Here is an 18386-nt window from a genome sequence, read left to right as displayed (position 1 = left end):
TGAGAGGAAGCAGGGCTGACTCATCCTCATGTCTCCTTGCCCCCCCCCACCCCATCCAGGACTTTTTCCATGCAGCTAGTGGGTGTCACCAGTCCTGATGGAAAGCAGAGACAAGGAACAGTCTGTCCTGTGAGCTGAGACCCAACCTGAATGAGGGGAAGGGGAGGGTGTTCAGCCTGGGCTGGCAGACACAGCCATGGTGGCGGGGTTGGGTGTGGGGCCTCAGGGTGAAATCAGGTGGGAGGGACACACGTGTCCACGTGTGGTGACCTGTGATCCCATGTGCCGAGGAGGCAGGAGGGAGGTTGGGTCACCTTCTGTGCCAGAGCCCTGCCTGCCCTGGTTCCAGCCCCAGCTGCTCTCTGCCGAGTGCTGGGGCTGGAAGAGCCCTCAGGTGTTGCAGCTCCTTTGGCAAACTCCAGGCATTGGTTTAGGATGTGCAGCTCCCACATGCTTGTTTGTGGGTGGTTTTAGCCTGAGGATGAGTCTTTCTGAGGAAAATGGCACTGGAAATGAGCCCTCAGTCCTGTTCACTCTTGTACTGCAGAGGGGACCAGGATTGCAGCAGTGGATCCACCGTGCCATCCCACAGCCATTCCCAAACTGCCTCAACCCCTGCTGCCGCCAGGCCATGCCAGCACCGGCTCCTCCTCATTCTGGAGCTCAGCAGCCCAGAGCCCCGTGGTTGTGCAGAGCTCTGGAGTCCCGTGATTCTGCTGAGGAATCACCTGGGAGCTGCCCAGCAGCGTAGCCAGGCCAGGAGCAGGGCCAGCTCTCCCCTGAGCTGGTGTTTGGGCTGGGCTGGCCAGGACTGTCCCTCCAGCAGAAGGCACAGCAACGACCCAGCTGAAGGGACTTTACAGCCCATCCAGTGCCACCCCCTTCCACAGACAAGGACACTTTCCACTGTCCTAGGCTGCTCCAAGCCCTGTCCAGCCTGGCCTTGAACACTGCCAGGGATCCAGGGGCAGCCACAGCTGCTCTGGGCACCCTGTGCCAGGGCCTGCCCACCCTCCCAGCCAGGAATTCCTTCCCAATATCCCATCTAACCCTGTCCTGTGTCAGTGGGAAGCCATTCCCCGTTGCTCTGTCCCTCCAGGCTCTTGTCCCTCCAGTCCCTCTACAGCTCTCTTGGAGCACCTTTAGGCACTGGAAAGGGCGCTAGAAGGTCTCCCCAGAGCCTTCTCTTTCCAGGTGAACACCCCTAGCTCTCGCCTTTCATGGAGGCTGCTGACAGGGGCTTGAGGGTGGGGTGAGGCTCGAGACTCCTCTCTTTGTGTGCCTGCACCACCTGCCCAGGTCTGAGCTAAGGCTGGATGAGCCTGGAGCTGGGAATTGTCTACACTTCCCACACCACTGTCCATGCTTGTGTCCATCCCCTCGGCAGGAACTGCGCTGCCCTCCTTCTCCAGGGAGGGTCCTGTGTCCTGGTTCTTCCTCCCACCACCACAGAAGGCTGAATGGGGCTGTGGGCTGGTGGTACTGGGGATACAAGTGGGGTCAGACATGCTGTCACCGCTCTGACGTCATCCCTGTCCCCTCACAGCTGCCCTACACGGAGCTGGAGAAGGTGAGTGGCATCGAGGAGGCCAAGCACTACCTGCGGCAGAAGCTGAGGGAGCTGCGCTTCTGAGGGATGGATCCGGGGGGTGTGGGGGGCCAGGTGGGTGCTGCCAGCCCCTTCCCCTGTGCAGGGGGATACGGAGCTGCCCCCCATCCCGGGGGGTCAGGGGGATATGGAGATGCTCCCCGTCCTGGGGGGGCCAGGCTGTGGGGCCAGGCTGTGGGCACCTGCCCCCGCTGTGGGACTGGGGGAGTGAGATTATTTATTGCCATTATGGGGGGCTGGGGTGTGACTTGAGGGGTGCGTGTGGGGGGGGGGGGGGTGTTACTGGGGAAGGTCCCTCGTGGCCCCCCTGCCCCGGCTCTGCCACTTGAGCCCAGTCTGTTGCTGCAGGGGCTGGGCCTGGCCTGGGCTTCCCTCAGCACTGGGGTATCCCTGTGCTCCCACCACTGCTACCAGGATGGGGGCTGGGCCCGGCCCCTCCGTGGGGTGCAGGGGTGCCGGGGGGCTGCAGTGGATCATATGCAGGGCCGGGAGTGGGTGTGCACATGGGGCTGTTCGCAGGGCCTGGGCCAGGAGGAGGGGGGTGCTCGGGAAGGGGGGAACTTTCCAATAAAACTGGTGAAAAGTGTGCAAAGTCCGGTCTCTTTATTAGTCGAAGGCAGCGGGGGGGGGGCCCCGGCCCCCAGCCCGGTAGCCTCCCAGGGCCTGCTCAGAGCAGGCCTCCCTTGGCAGGGGGGTCCCCCCAGCACCTCTGCCCTGAGCCCCATGCTCGGGATAAAGCTGTTTATTGCCTTTGAATTGCGTGTTTCATGAACCCCGGGGGGCTCAGGTGACGCCTGAGTGTCGGGCGGGAGCCGAGGGGCTGCTGAGGGGGCCGGGGGGCTCTGTCCCGGGGCGTGGGCAGCAGTGTCCAAGGGGCTGTACCGCGGCGGCGAGCCTGGGGCCGGCGTCTCTTTGGCAGGTGCCCTCCGAGAGCCTGGGGAGCGCAGGGCCCCGTCCCCGCGGGGCACAGCCACACAGCCGCCGCCCCCGGCCCCGCGGTGCGGGGTCCCGCCGTGCCCGGCGCCCATCGCGGGCCGTGAGCCGCTGGCGCCGTCACACCGGCATCGGCATCTCGTTGTACTCGTCCACACCCTCCCGCTCGTCCAGGATGGGCTCGGCCTCGGCTGCGTCCAGCTGCAGGACACGGCGGCTGAGGGGCAGCGAGGGGCCCCCGGCCCTGCCCTGCCCAGGAGGCCGCCGCTCCCCGCCTGCCCCCGGGACAAGCGACGCAGCCACTTACACACTTCATTTCCCGGCCGTACTTACACACTTCATTTCCCGGTCGGTGAAGATACGGCTGAGCAGGCACATGCGGAGCGGCACCGTGAGGATGAGGATGAAGGGGAAGGCGAGGGAGGCCACAGTGGACATGACGGCCCAGAGCACGGCCAGGCAGGCCAGCTGCAGCCCGGTGAACAGGTGCATGCGCAGCGTGCGCACCTGGGCACGGAGAGGTGTCAGGCTCAGCCGGGCCCTGTGTCCCCCTGGCACCACGGGCACAGCTTGGCCCAGGGGTACCCACAGCCCCAGACACGGTCCCCCCCCACCCCATCAGGGTCTGGCTGCCCCAGAGTCCCTACTCTGCCCTCCTCTGCCCCCCCAAACAAGGCTCTGCCACAGCCTGTCCTGCAGACACCCCAGCTCCCACACACATGTACCCAAGCCTGGCTGCTGTCCCAGACAAGGGTCCTGCCCCTAAGGATCTTCCCCAGGCCCTCTTCCCACCTTTTTGACATAGGTGACATCAGGGTGGTGCTTGGGGGGGCATCAGCAGCAGCTGCAGGCGCTCGTAGAACTGGATGCCATTGAGGGAGGTGACACCCATGTAGAGGAAGATGCCGAAGAGCACAGCCAGCGGGATCTGCCGCAGCAGGTCCCCAATGACGATAGACAGCCCTGGGCCGGAGCAGTGTCAGCCTGGGGAGCGGGCTCAGCACAGCCGTCCAGCCCCACCTCCCCCTGCCCACTTAAGCCCCTCGTATGGGGAGGGTCCCACATCCCTCTGTCCACTGGGGACAGGATGACCACACCAATTTGTCTGGGGCTCAGGGTGCCCCAGCTCAATTCCCCACACTGCCCCTTCCCCACCGCAGCCCCTCCATGGCTCCCCAGCCCCCTCCACGCTGCTCCCTCCCCACTGCAACCACCCAGGGCTGCCCCCTCCGCACCAGAGTCCCCCCAGGTCCTGAGGGCCAGACCTACCGACAAGCACGGCCACCAGCAGCCCGGTGACCCGCTGCTCCTTCACCTCCTGGATCTTGGGCTTGTCCCCAGGTGCCACGGCCTTGCTCATGACAGTGAGGGCGTTGGCATGGGTGACTGAGCGCACGGTGGCTGCGGCGAGCCAGGGCAACCCAAAGAGAGCGAAGAAGCCGCCCATGGCCACAATGAGCAGGAGGTCGAGGTGGAACCCGGAGCCCTTCTGCAGCATCCGCTCCTTCTTGCTGATGATCAGCCTGGGCACAAGGGCAGATGGTTGGCACAGCACAGGCTCCCTTTGCCCCACCAATGCCCCCTGCCCGGCCCCACTGCACTCACGTGGTGATCTGGGTCTCCATGAAGATGAGGATGAAGACAAGGATGGCAGGGAGGCCGCTGGCCACCATCATCCACACAGGGAAGGCACTCTCCACACCCAGGGGGTTGATCACCCAACCCCGCTTGTCTGGGGCGGTCACTGAAAACCCACTGGGCACACTCAGCTTCTGCAGGGGGCGGGGGAGACAGAAATGCTGAGAGGGCACTGGCTGTGCTCCACAGAGTGAGAGGGGCCATGGAGGCACCGGGACCCACAGGAACCAGACTCAAAGGGAGAGGGAACGTCAGATGCTGGGAGCCAGAGGTGGCCATAGGAGGTTGTGGGGTGAGGAGTCCTGCCCAGGAGGTGGGTGGGTGGCTGCTCACCTGTGTGTAGGTGTCCTGGATGCTGTAGTCCACCAGCACCATCACCAGGATGGCAATGGGCACCCCAAAGTCCCCGATGAGCCTCCGGATCTGGGGGAACACCAGCACCAGCCTGGCCACAGTCCCCCTGGCTCACCCCAGCCCCCCTGGGCTCATCCCAGCCCCACGGCCCCCAGGCTCATCCCAGCCCCACGGCCCCCAGGCTCACCCCAGCCCCACGGCCGCATGGCCATCCCCACGCACCCGTCCAGGGAAGAAGCGGCTGTTCTTGAACTTGCGCAGGAAAAAGGCGATGAAGAAGGTGCCGGCCATGAGCACAAGTGAGAGCAGCGCCGTGTTGGGCTGCCCTGTGACCTTGGTGGCACCGCGGGCAGCCGGACTGGTGCCCAGGGCTGTGCTGTTGGTCACAGCCACACTGCCGTTGCCCCAGGCCTCGGCCGAGCTGTTGGCGCTCAGGCAGCCGTGCAGCGGGTGCTCTTGGAAGATCTGCAGCAGGAGGATGGGACGTTCAGCCCCACCCTGCCGCAGCCCTGCCACAGCCCCCCGGCTCATCCTCCACAGCTCACCTTGGCCAGCTTGGAAAAGGTCTCATAGATGAAGATGAGGGAGATGAGAAAGGCAAAGATCTCCTGGGTGAAGCGGGAGACAAAACGCACCAGGAAGCTGCCCTCAAAGGCCACCATGACCAGCACGATGAGGATGAGCCAGAAGCCAATCCAGACACGCCCCACCAGGTACTCCAGCTCGTTAGATGTGCAGAACTGCCCAGCCATATGGACAGATGATGGACAGACAGGTGTCAGGATGGTCATGGGGCCGGACAGAGCCCTGGCAGGAGGGCTGTGGGAATGTCTACCCCGGGCAGTGGGGCCAGGGCGGGGGTGTCTCCCCCAGCCCCCAGGGCAGACCCCAGCACCTCACCGTGAAAAAGGCTTCCTCAAAGACAAGCAGTGGCCCCGAGAAGCCGATGACGAGCAGGGGCTGAGCACCCAGCAGGCAGAAGAGGACACCCTGCAGCGATGTGGAGATGATCAGCTCCGACACCCCGATCAGATCCTGCGTCTTCTCCCCTGCGGCAGAACAGGCTCAGGCACACCATCAGGATGGGCCCTTTGGCCTTGGCATCACAGCCCTGCCCGCAGCACACGCACCGGGCAGCACCCAGCACCCCCTGCAAGCCCCCGTGACCCCACCACCCCTGGCAGGCCTCCACAGCCCCCACTCACCCAGCAGCCCCCCGAAGGTGATGGCAGGCGACAGCGCAGCGAAGTAGATGAAGATGACGGCAGCAATGCATTGGGGGTCCAGCGCATCGCGGAAGTCACTCAGGTACTGCGGGTACCTCCGCCGCACATCCCGGATCAGCCCCCCGAAGGGGCGGCCCGTGCGCCTCAGGGGGTCATCGTCCTCCTCGGCCTCGTCCTCCACCACCTTCAGCTTCAGCAGCGCTGGAGGTGGGCAGATGCACGGATGGACAGACAGTGAGACCCCAACAGCTGGGACACCCTCCCAAACCTTGCCCCGGCCCCAGCCCTGCCCTGGCACCTTTCTCTTCAGGGGACTTGGGCTCCAGCAGCAGCCTCCGCTCCTGCTCCATCCTCTTCTTCAGCATCTCGCGCTGGAAGTGGGCGACGCTGCGCAGCAGCTCCTCGCCCTGCACCTCGGATGGCGGCAGCACCACGCTGCAGTCCAGGAACTCGTTGATGGCATTCAGCAGGTCGTGTCGGTCATCAGCCAGGTAGGCAGCCTCATGGAATTGCTGGGAGCCATGGCAGGGTCAGTGCCCATGCCACAGCTCTGTGGTGTCCTGACAGCCCAGCATCGCACAGCCCCAAGCCCAGGGCCTCAGCATGGCCCTGGCCCTGGCACAGTCCTGAGCCCCCAACTCTGGCAGAGCCCTGGCCCCCTCCCCAGTATAGCCAAGAGACCCCAATACGGCAAGGCCCAACTCCCATCCTGGCGTGGCCCCAAGCTCCCCAGCCCCGACAGGACCCCAAGCCGTCATCCTGGCATGTCTCTGAGACCCCAGCACTGGCAAAATCTGAGCCCTCCAGCCCATCCCATCCAAGTCCTGAGCTCCCGCCCCCATCACAGCCCCAAACCCCCAACCCAGTGGTGCCTCAAGACCAGCACAACCCTGAACCCCCAGCCCTGAGCTCCTTCTCCAGAACAGCCTCAAGCCCCTGCCCCAGTAGAGCCCTGAACCCCCATCCTGGCACAGCCCCAAACCCCCCAACCTGGCACAGCCTGAGCCCCCCACCCTGGCAGGACCCCAGTGCCCCAGGGCACGGACCTTGTCGGACATGAGGGTGGAGATGGAACGCCCAATCTCATGATAGTCCATGTGGGTGCTGCTGGGGCCCAGCAGCACGAAGAGGAATCGCACAGGCACAGGCACCTCCAGCACCGCGTCCAGCTCCACAGCCTCCTGCAGCCGCACAAAGGCCATGGTGGGCTGGTCCAGGAACTCCACACAGCCTGGGGTCACAAGGGGCACAGGGGTCACCAGGGTGCCCGGCAGGAGGTCCCCACCCCCCTGTCCTGCCCACCCCTCCATACCCACGAGCACCACCGTGGCCTCAGCGTTGTCTGGGATCTTCTCCAGCAGCTTCAGCTCGTGCTTTGACTTGGAGCGAGTGATGCCGGCTGGGGGCGTGGGAGTGAGGACCTCCCTCTGTGGGGACAGAGTGGGGGACTGGGGTCAGAGCCCTTCCCCGAGACAGAGGTAGGGCTGGGGGGCCATGGCACCCACCTCCCGCTCCACGTCAACGCGCGTGTCGTGCTCGCCGGCGTGGCCGGCTATGAGGGGCTCGGTGACAGCTGGCTCACTGCCCTCAGCCACGTGGTTGGTGCTGTGGTGGTGCACGAGCAGGGAGCCCAGGCTGCCCGCCGAGATGTTCCGCGGGAAGGAGAACTCCTTCTCGTCGCTCGGGTGGCTGCGGGACAGGGCCAGGGCTGTCAATGGAGGCCCAATGGCACAGCCATTGCCAGAATCCCAGGGACAGCGTGAGCCCCGCAGCTCAGGGAGCAGAGCCCAGGGGAAGGAGGCTGTGTTCGTGCCCCCCATGCCCACCTGTGCTTGAGCAGCAGCGCCCGCAGCACGTTGGCGCGGTCCTCGGCCCGGATCTGGTCCGTGATGACCATCTGCTCCACCACCTGGTGAGCCACCCCTGGCAGCGTCTTTTGGTCCAGGTCCAGGAGCACGGCCCCTGGACAAGGGAGTGGGGGCTGAGGCCAGCAGGGACAGGACCCCACCTCACCATGGGACCCGCAGAGTGGTCTCCGCCTCCCTACCGTGGGCCAGGGTCTTGCGGAGCTCCAGGAGGCTGCGGAAGGAGAGGGAGGCCACATGTGGCTTGCCCCAGCGGTCCGTCTCCTCCTCCACGTCCTCCTCGAACTTGATCCAGCGTGCCGTCTCCTTCCACTGCAGCTCCTGGTTCTTGTCCGCCACCAGCTCGTTCAGCTCCACAAACACCTGCAGCACAGCGCGGTCAGTGCTGGGACCCAGGGCCCCCGTCCCTGCCCGTGCCCTGCCCCAGGACCCTGCACCTCGTGGGGTTGCCGGTCCTGCTTGCGCTGCCGCGTGCTGGGCTCCTTGTGGTCCTTGCTGACGTGGACCATCTGTGCCTTGGCGCTCTTCCGCACCAGGTGCCGGCGCACGCCCGGCACATCCTCAAAGCGGTGACCTGAGGGGGGTCAGCAATGGTATGGGGTGGGAAATCTGTGGGGCCCTGATTCTCAAACCCCAGCACAGGGGACACTGAGCCCTGGCATGAGCGGCCATGGACCTGTGGGATGCGTCCTGCCTGGGATAGCTCAGGGCAGAGCGACCATCCCAGTGCTGGGGGCAAGTGCTGCAGCACTCGGGGGGTCACTTGGTCACCACCAGCAGTGTCAAGCAGGAGTTGAGGTAGCTCCTGGCACTGGGGTCACCTGCTCCCCATGTGCCAACACCCACATGTGCTCACTGGCACATGGGCTCTGCCCTGGCTGCGCTCCCCTGGGAGCTCCACAGCAAAAGTGTCACCCGCCACCCTGAGAGTCCTGGACTGTGAATCCCTGGGGCCAGTGAGTGCCCAGGGGAGCTGCCACCACTGCTACTGCCGTCACTGGCTCCAGCTGCCCTGGGCTCAGCTCCTGGCCACACTCCACAGGGACTCAGCCCAGCCCTGGCACCAGGGATGAGTCCCCTGTGGTTCTCCCCAGCACTGGGAGCAGGGTCAGTGCCTGCACCCAGCCCAGCTTGACTGCAGCCACAAGGCAATCTGGCACTGCCGGCCCCACTGTCCCCAACCCACCATCCCCAGCCCCACTCCACTGGCACTGCCTCACCCACTGTCCCGGCCCTGCTCGCCCGACACAGACTGGTCACCAGTGCAGCCCCAGGTGCACAGGGAGCCTCCCACTCACTCTTCATGTAGTCCAGGTCGGCCGAGGCCAGTGTCTGTGCCTCTGACTCGTCTGTCGGCATCTTCTGGTACCGGTCCTGCTCAGCAGCTGTCATGCTGCCAATGCACCGCCGCTCGTGCAGGTTGTAGCTTCGGTGCCCCGGCTGTGACTTCGGCGCAGGGCGACCCGGGGATGCAGCCTCAGCAGCTGCCCCCTCCCCCAGAGCCCCCTGCTCTGCATCAGGGCTGCAAGGTAGGAGTCCACCTCAGTGCCGAGCCCCCCCTCTGCACCCCGATCCTGTCATGGGGTACTGGAAGGGGCTGCCCAGTCCCCAGCCCTGCCATGGGGCGGCCAGAGGATGCTGCCAACTCCTCAAGAGCCCCAGCATTGCCCAACCCCAGCTCACCTGCTGGCCTGGGCTTCCTTCGGGGTCACGCCCCCCCCGGGGCTCTGGGGGGGAGCCAGGCAGTGCCGCGGGGGCTGCTGGCTCCTCTGCCTGGCGGTCGGCCACCTCATCCTCCTGCAAGAAGAACTGGGGGGGGGAGGGGGTGAGCCGGCTGCTGGGGAGCCGTGTCTCCCTGGCCGTGGGCTCCTCTGGTGCCCCAGCTGTGCCCAGACACCCCGAGCCGGGGGGCACAGCGCTGCCCGCACCCCAGCCCTGCCCTCACCTGCACTGCCTCGGCTGGCCCGGGCTGCCGCAGCTCCTCCACCGACCGCTCTGTCTCCGTGTCGCACGCGTCATCCTCATCTTCTTCGGCCTCCTCGATGGTGGGGGTCTCTCCAGGGACAGAGGCCCGCCGAGCCTTCTTTTTGCCCTTTTTCGGGATCCCCTTCTTGCGGCGGGCGTCAGGGGGCAGGTGCGTGGAGAGGGGGTGGTGGATGTGGTGGGACGACTGGCGGTGGTCTGGGGGGACCGGGAGTTGGTGCTGTGTTCCCTGCCCATTTCCTGCCCGTTCCCCACTCCCAGCTTGCCCCCTGTCTGCTCCCTGCCCATTCCCTGCTCCGTGCCAGCCCTTGGCCCTGCTCACACTCGAAGTCCTCCTCGCTGTAGCTGCGCCCGGCCTCCTCAGCGTTGCGGGGGTGAGCGTCGTTCAGGATCTCCTCGAAGCGCTCCACGCCCAGCGCCTTGTTCAGGTCCTTCTCCTCCTCCTCCTCCCCGAAGACAGGTGAGCCGGCACCCGGCGCCTCCTGCTCGGGCTGTGGGCCGGCAGCAGGGATGAGCGGGCACGCGGCCCCGGTGGCACCGCCGCCCGCCACGCCACTGGCCCCCAGCGCGCCCCGGTCCTGCAGCCCCGCGGGATGGGAGCCCCGGACAGGGGAGCCCCCAAAGGCACCCAAGGGCTGTGCGCGCCCTGCGCCCTGGGCTAGGCACCCACAGCATCATTCGCCCCCCCACACACCCCCAGCACCCCCAGCCTCAGCGCTGTGCTCCAGTGTCACCTGCACCCCATGTGCCACAGCACCCCAGGTCCAGGCCCTGAGGCTGTGCCCCTGGGCATCCCAGTGCCCTGCTCTCCTAGGGACTGGGACCCAGCACCACCAGTGCCGTGCCCCCGGACAACCTCAGCACCCCTAGTGCCGTGCCCTGGTGCCCCCCGCACACCCCGCAGTGCTGTTCCCCCGGTCCAACCCCAGGGCTGTCCCCGCCCCGCTCCCCGGCCCCTGCACCCGCAGAGCCCCGGCGCTGTGCCCCCCCACCCAGTGCTGCTGCTGCACCCCGGCCGTGGGTGCTGGGGGGCCAAGGGGTGGGCTCGGGGGGGGAGGGGCTGCGGGGGCAGGGGGGCGGGGCTGGGGACGGGAGGGGATGCGGGGCTGGGGGCGTAGAGGGATGTGGAGGAGTGGGGGGTGGGGGGGGTTGCGCGGGGAATGCGGGACTGGGGGTTGCAGGGGGGGTGCGGGGACACGGGCGATGCGGAGCTGGGCTGGATACGAAGGATGCGGGGCTGGCGGTTGCGGGGGACTTGCTGGGGGAGTGCGGGAGGGGCTGCGGGGACAGCGGGGGGCGCGTCCCCGGCCGGTCCTACCTGAGTCATGGCGGAGCCGCTCCCGCCGCAGCTCCCGCAGCGCTTTATCGGAGCGGCGGGACCGGCCGGGGATGGGGCCGGGGGGGGAGAGCGAGGGGGGGGGGGGGGGGGGAACCGGGGGGGGCGGCGGCTCCGTCCCGGCCTCGCCAAATATTGACGGAGCCGCCTCGCGCCCGTCTCAAGGTGACGGCGAACGCAGAGGGCACCGGCGGCACCGCGGCACCGGCGGCGGCCCCGGAGCGACCGGCCCCCCCCGAATGCACCGACTCCCTCCGGGATGCACCGGCCCCCCCGGAATGCACCGACTCCCCCCGGGATGCACCGGCCCCCTGGGATGCACCGGTCCCACTCGGGATGCGCCGATCCCCCCGCCAACTCCGGCCCCTCGGGACGCACCAACACCCCGGGACGCATCAGCCCCACCCGCCGAGCCGCGGCCCCCCCCGAGCAGCCGGCTCCCCTCGCCGAGCTCAGATTCTTCCCCCGGAATGCAGCGACCCCACGGTCACGCTCCAATGCCCCGGTGCTGCACGGCTCCCTCGGTAAATCCCCTCCCAGTGCTGCACCCACGGCCCCTGCGGGGGCTGCGCAGCCGCCCCCCCCCCGCCACGGCCCCCTCCCAGTGACCCTGGGACCCAGGTCCTGGACCTGGGGTGGGGGGCAGGGGGGTACAGGGGCACCCCGGGCACCACGATCTGCCTGCAGGGACACGCCGGGCAGTGGGGGGAGCTCCCACCACCCCGAGTGGGCACCCCACAGCACTTGCTGGTCCAGGGCTGTGCTACGGCCACCCCACACGAATCCCAGCCCAGGTGTCATGTATGAGCACAGGTTCCCCATCCCCGCCCCCACCGCACAGTGATCACAGGGCCCCCCAGGGGGGTAACCCAGAGGGTGACACAGGGGGTGACCCAGGTGACGACCCACACCACCCCATCACACCCACCACCCTGGCACACAGAGCCTGCCACGTGATGGCAGCAGTGGCGTCAGCGACGTCCTGCACCTGCATCCCCCCACTCCTGCCACATCCCTTCCACCATCTCCACGACCCCTTTGATCCCCCCGACCCCTCAGGCCCCTTTGGCCATGGCCCCATGGCCCCAAACCTGCCGGGCTCCATCCTGCACCCCAGCAGCACCCAACACACTCCTTCGTCCGGCACCTGACGTGACCCTGGCACAGGTGGGCACGGTGCCCGGGGTTGGCACTGCAGAGAGAGCCCCCCCGACAGCCCCTCTAGGCCGCAGTTTACCTGGGAGCCCAGGAGGAACTCCATTAGGATGGGGCCAGTCCCATCCCCGGTCACGTGCGCGCGACAGGGACTTGCCAACGGCACCGGGCAGCCGCGGCACGACACGGGGGTCAATCATTAACTCGGCCCGGGACCTGTCGCCAGGGCAGTGCCGGCACCGCGGGCATCACCACGGCCGTGCCACCAGCGGCACTGGCACCGTGCTGGCCCCAAGGGCACCTGCCACCCTGGCACAGCTGGCCTGGCCTGCCCCGGGGAGCTGCTGTGGGGCAGTCCTGCCCCATGGCTGAGCAATAGGGCAGGTACCACACAACACTGCCAGCACCCCACAACCCTGCCCCACAGCTGAGCAGTGGGGCAGGTGCTATGGGCACTGCCAGCACCCCACAGCGCAGCAACCGGGCATCCCCAGGCGCACCACGGCAGGAGGGCTGAGCCATGACTCCCGTCACCCCTCCAGGCAGCATCAGGGGGTGCAGCCTCTCATCCCCCCCAGCCATGAGGCCCGCCCCCGCGGTGGCACTTACGCTCTGGAAGGCTGAGGAGACAATGTGGTGAAGCTCAGAAGACACCTGGGAGTGGGTCATGGTGCCGGCACGGCCCCCGGCACAGCCGGCTTAGCCCTTTTCCTTCTCGCGGGGGCTCAGGGGATGCTGTCGGGGCAGCATAACCTGGGAACACAGAGGGGGATCAGGGGGTCCCCTCGGAGCAGTGCCGCAGGCAGGGGCCGGGGCTGCCCCTCCTCGGGTTGGGCTGGCTCCGGGCTGGTTTGTCTTGGCCACCGGTTGGAATGGGAGAGCTGTGGCCAAGACAAACGCCAGGAGGGGAGCGGAGTCGGGGCAGCGGGACCCCGGGCAAGCACCCAACCCTGTGGGGTGCAGGCAGGGTGCCAGACTCGGGGGGCACAGCAGCACCCGACCCTCCTGAAACCCCACAACCCCCCCAGTTTCCCCAGCCCAACCCAGCTTCCACCCACATTTGCCCCTTGGCAGCTCCCCGGGCCCTGCGCTGACCCCTCTGGCACCGGTGTGCTGGGTTTATTGCCACGGGAGCTGGCCCCACGTGACGGTGGGGACTGAGGAGGGTGGTGACGGATGACTGCGTCTCACATGAGTGGCATCACCATCCTCGTCACCATCACTGCTGGGGTGCCAGCACGGTGGCTGTGGTGAGGCTTGAGGAGTCGTGGCCTCAGTGAATGCCAAGGCTGTGGCTCCTCGAGCCTCACCATGGCCCTGGATCCCACCTTTCCCCAAAATTCGGTGCTACCCTGCTCCGGCTGTTCCCTAATCCCTGCTCCCGTCCGGGGCCAGAGCCAGCACATCCACATTCCAGCAAGCAGATTATCCGCCCTGCCACGCCGCTCTCCTGGGGCGCCCGCCAAGCCGCCGCCAGCATTCAACCCCCCCCCCCCAAATTCAGGATGGGACCCTCCCACGGGGGGGACGTGGTGCTGGGCCACCACCTCGGTGGATGCCAGGGCACTGGTGCGGGATGGTATCGCTGCTCCCGGCACTAAGCAGCTTTTTGGGCTTAGTCCTGTGGGCAGCTTGGGATTAGTTTGGGAACACACTGGGATTGTTCTCGGGAACATCGTGCTCTCACCAAAACACCCAAAAAGCGGGTCCTGGCCCCCTGGCCCCCAGGTGCTACGGCAGGATGGTGACACTGGGGACATGTGGCGCCCAGGAGCCGGGGGCATGACCCCGCTGGAAAGGATGACGGACAGCTGGGGAGGGGCACGGGGGGGGGGACACTTCTGCTTTCCATGGCAGTCGCTGAGTCACGGACGAGCAGTGGCCGGGAACAGCTCAGGGCTCACGCCAGCCCTGTGGAAAGGGGCCAGAACAAGCCTTGATTGGTGCCCTATGGCCAACCCCACTCCCAGGACGCTCTGGCACCCTGGGATGGGGGGACAGATCCGGAGTAGACACCCCAGGACAGTCCCACCGTCACCACATGGCTGCAGTGCCAGCACCTTGCCCTGCTCCCGGGAAGAAGGGTCGGGACACACACCCGCGGCCACGGCGGCGACAGGACCGTGACGGTGTCGGTGCTGGCACCAGCACCAGCCGCGCCCCGCGCTCGGCCCCACAGCACAATGGCTCCTTGTGCAAGGCCGGGCCGCCCCGATAAGCGGGGCAGGACCGCGATCCCGAGCGGCTGCCAGCACTGGCCACGCCGGGAATGACCTGTCGCTGCCATGGGTGCTCAGCTCCGCCGCCACGGCCACTCCTGCGCCACCGGAGTCACATTCCTGGGACCGGCCCTGGCCTGCCTGAGCTGCTGAGGCGATTAGAGGGCTCGGCCCTGGCCCCACACTGCCTTGGGGCTGCCCCAGAGGGCCCAGGAGCTCCTGGACCCACCTCTGCAGCGCTGGGGCAGTGGGCTGAGCGCGGTGGGAAGCAGGACCCGCATGAATGCTGGCACCCGCACTGCAGGCAGCACATTCACACCATGATACACATGTCCACACCAGGACAATTGTGTCCTGGGCAGCCTGTCCACACTGGGACAACCACGTCCACACCGGGACACCCACGTCCTGGGAAGCCAGTCCCCACATCCACACCAGGACAACCATGTCCATAGCACAGACCCAAAATCCCATGAGAAGGGACAAGACTGGGAGCAGGGGACCCCCAGGGCAGCAAGTGTCCTCCTGCCCACTCTCCCATGCCGGTGCCCCCACTACCAGCAGCACCATGACTCCTGTCACTACGTCTGTTGCCACCACCACGTCACTCGGCAGATCCCTGCCATGGCTCAGCACACAAACATGTGCCACCCACACTTGTGCCCACACTGGCACCAAGGCTGATGGTGACCCCTGCACCACGTTCCCCAGTCTCGGTGGTGACACCAGCTGCCCCCTCGGTGACAAGGAACACACCGTGTCGGTTGTGGCCTCCCTGCTGGCAGCACCCCCCAGCACAGCATGTGCCAGGCAGGAGGAATGGCTGGGGCGAGGCCAGCACAGCCCAGGCTGCGCCCATCGCCTGGGCAGACATGTCCAGGGAAGTCAGGAGACCCCCAGTTCCCTGCACCCCGAAATGGAGGAGGCCCAGTGGGTGCCCCAGCACTCTGCCCACCCCCAAGGATGGGAGTCCCCCCAGCTCCCTGCAGCCCCTTGCCCCTTGCTCCCCGCCCCAGCTCACCTGGCTGCTCTGGGAGACCCCTGGGAGATACTGGCACCCCGTGAGCCCCCCAGATCCCACCCAGCAGAGGCAGTTGGGATCCTGCACCCTCTCATCACCTTGGGACACCACGGAACGGAGCTGGGCCAGACACCACTGGCTCCCGCCTGGCAGAGCTTCATTCACTGAAACTTTGGAAACCAACACCAAAAATATTCGCCTCCCTCCCACCACACCCCCCTGCCCACCTACCAAAACTACCATGATCTTGAGATGAATCACAGCTCTGCACCCATGTGGTGCCCCTACCACTGTCATTGCCACTGTCACCGATGTGCCAGGGTACCCCCCACCACCACACTGCCACCTCAGAGAGGTCAAGACCTCCCCCCAGGCAGCACCAGACCCGCAAGAGGCTCCTGCCATTGCCATCGGTGGTCCCCCCCCATTGTCTCATCCCAGGCCAGGAGGGGACAGGCACAGCTGCTCCCCACAACCCTGTGGGGACATGCACCAGCATTGACAGCTTGGTCCCTGCAGGATAGCACCTCTTTGAGGGGGTGGTCTGGCCACAGGGACAGCCGCTCTGTCACCTACGGCAGGTCTGGGCGACGCCCACCCACCCACGGCTGTCGGAGCCCACCGGGGAGGTATCACTGCCGCTGTGCCACCCCCGGTCCCGGCACAGCGTCGGCCACACTCACCCCATCACACGCCGGCCCGGTAAGCCCAAGGCTGCAGCAGCTCCTGCCGCTCCCACCTCCCGAGGACGGGGTCCTGCCCAGCGGGAATGGCGTGGGATCCCCGGCACGGCAGGGGTGAGGCCCGTCCGGAGCAGGACCGCGGGCAGCCGCACTGTGCCCGGAGCTGCCGAGCGCTGCCAGGAGTTTTATACCGGCTCAGGAGGAAAACAACCCGCGGGAGCAGCGGCGGGAGCGCGAGGCTTTGTTCCGTGGAGCAGCCCCGGATCCAAACAGCGCAGCTCTGCCAAGTCCTTCGCCGTGGCTCCCGTGGCGACCCCACTCCCGCCCCACGCGTCTTTGGGGACACAGGGGACATGACCCCCGCCATAAGCGCAGGGTCCCACGTCGGGCGAGGGTTGTGGCCACCCCCTTGGCCTCACGCCCCTGGAATGCCCCGTGCGGCGTCCTCGGGCAGCCAGCCCGGTCCCTGCGGCCACCACGTCCCGTCTAATGACAGGCTGTGACTGTGGGGGCTGCGACGGGGACAGCACGGGGACACGGCTCCCACGGTCCCCTCCCTTCCGCCGGCCGGGATGGCATCCGCAGGCAGGGTGGCACCTGGGTCACCCTCAGTCCTTCCCAGGGCACAGGAGGTGCCAGGAGGGTCCCCCAACCCGTCCTTTGGACCCTTCTGCCAGCCCCATCTCCTGTAGCATCGCTGCCCGCCCAGGACAGGTGACAAAACAGGTACAGACCTACCTGGGCACGGGGCCAGCCCCGCTCCTGGCCCCCGAGCCCCCGGGAGCACGGGCGGAAGGGCTGCCGGCGGGGAGGCGCAGGTGCCGGTGCCAGTGGATCGTTAGAACGATCACATCCCGGGTTTTTTTGGCAACCGCTTGAAGCGGTGCAGCGACCCCGAAAGGCTCGACAGCAGGGTCCCCACTGGAGCCCTCCTCCGTGGGGGGACGGGGCAGGCACGGAGCCCTTCCCGCAGCACTGGGAGCTGCCAACATAATTCCACTACGGAGCGATCCCAACTCCTGACACCGTATCGAAGACCGAAAGGGTCTCTGCAGCTGGGAAGAGGGGCAGCCACAGGCAACGCAGCCCCCAAAACCTGTTCCCATCCCAACCTGCTGCACTCTCCCTGGGGACGCGCTGTGGGGCCATGGGAGCCCACGCTCCGTGGGAGAGCCCCGGGCTGGAGCCGTGCCCGGCGTTGCTCAACGCCGGATGGTTTCGCAAGGGGCAGTGCCCCGGCACCGGCGGCTCTCAGCGGGCACCGTGCGACTCCCCAGGCCCCTCGGACACTCCGTTCAGGGGGAGCAGGACGGTGGCAGGTGGCTGGATGATCCTAGTCCCCTTCCTGGTCCTGTGGACCCCTCAGACCCCTCCGCTCGCGGGGAGCGGGTGGGTGCAGGACGGCTCCAGCCAGGTGACAGGGACACACACCTGGTCCCCCCCCAGCCCCGCGTCTCTCACCTGCCGAGGGCTACCGGGCTCAGGCGCCGCGGGGGAAGCGCATGGAGCGGCCTCGCTGCAAGAGAGAGGGATAAAGATGGTGAAGGGTCCTGGATTTCCCCCTGCCCCACGCGGCGTCTGGGATCCACCGTGACCCCGAGAGCAGGGTCTGGGGTCACCTGAGACCACCCTGCTCGGGGCTCCAGCGGCGGCGGGGAAAGGCCGAGCTCCAACGTCCCGGGCAGCATCGCTGCTGGCCGGGAGGACGGTGGTGCCGGGGTGTCCGGGAGGGGTCCAGAGGGGCCCCCCGGGCGTCCCGGGGTGCCGGGGTGGTCCTGGGGGATGCCCGGGGCTGGGTATTGCTCCACCTGCAGCCGAAGGAGCCAAGGCATCCGGAGCATATGCTGGGAGACCCGGAGTCCCGGGACACGGCACAGCCGCCCTGAACCCCCCCACCGCGGCAGGGGCCCCGGGAAGGCAGCGGGGGGAAGCAGAGCCGCGGCCGCGCCGGGACCTGGAGTTGCCAGGGCGGGCCGGGACGGGACCGGGACTGAAGCTGCCGCGGGCGGGGCGGGAGAGGAGGGAGCGGAACGGAGGGGGCTCGGTGAGAGCAGCGTGCGGGGAGCGGGGACAGCGCGGGGGAGCGGGGACAGCACCGGCGGGGACGAGCGGCACCGGGAGGGGAGGGCAGGGGCACCGGGACCGGGACCGGACCAGCCGTGCTGCACCCTGCCAGCCCCACCGCCTCTGCTCACGATCCCGCTGCTGGTGCCGCCGCTTACCGGACAGTCCGGCCGCGCCGGGCGGGTCTGCGCGTCCCCGCGGGGCGGAGCAGCGGGAGCGCGCCGGGGCGGGGCGGCACCGGGCGGGTCCGCACCGCTTCCGGCACCAATCCGGCGGGTGCGGACACCGTCCCCGCAATGG

At 67.5% G+C, this 18386-nt stretch overlaps 1 protein-coding gene across 1 annotated transcript; it reads right to left on the bottom strand.

The window, feature by feature from the left end:
* Nucleotides 1-2336: 2336 nt before the first annotated feature.
* On the bottom strand, nt 2337-18077 carry LOC121672728 (anion exchange protein 2-like). Its single transcript, XM_042045513.1, is given in 25 exon segments — nt 2337-2743; nt 2876-3049; nt 3335-3373; nt 3375-3505; nt 3812-4065; nt 4148-4314; nt 4514-4603; nt 4757-4999; nt 5080-5274; nt 5435-5583; nt 5740-6020; nt 6022-6272; nt 6807-6991; nt 7073-7187; nt 7266-7449; nt 7587-7722; nt 7808-7988; nt 8063-8199; nt 8924-9147; nt 9309-9343; nt 9345-9434; nt 9571-9806; nt 9931-10099; nt 12709-12852; nt 17484-18077. Coding segments are annotated over 24 exon segments (3807 nt in total). The 5' UTR covers nt 12769-12852; nt 17484-18077; the 3' UTR covers nt 2337-2662.
* Nucleotides 18078-18386: the final 309 nt, after the last annotated feature.

The sequence above is a fragment of the Corvus kubaryi genome, unplaced genomic scaffold (assembly GCF_017639235.1).
Source record: "Corvus kubaryi isolate FWS band 111438036 unplaced genomic scaffold, C.kubaryi_AGA036_p1.0 64886, whole genome shotgun sequence".
NCBI classification, from domain to species: Eukaryota; Metazoa; Chordata; class Aves; order Passeriformes; family Corvidae; genus Corvus; species Corvus kubaryi.
This window is presented reverse-complemented; position numbering and strand designations above follow the sequence as displayed.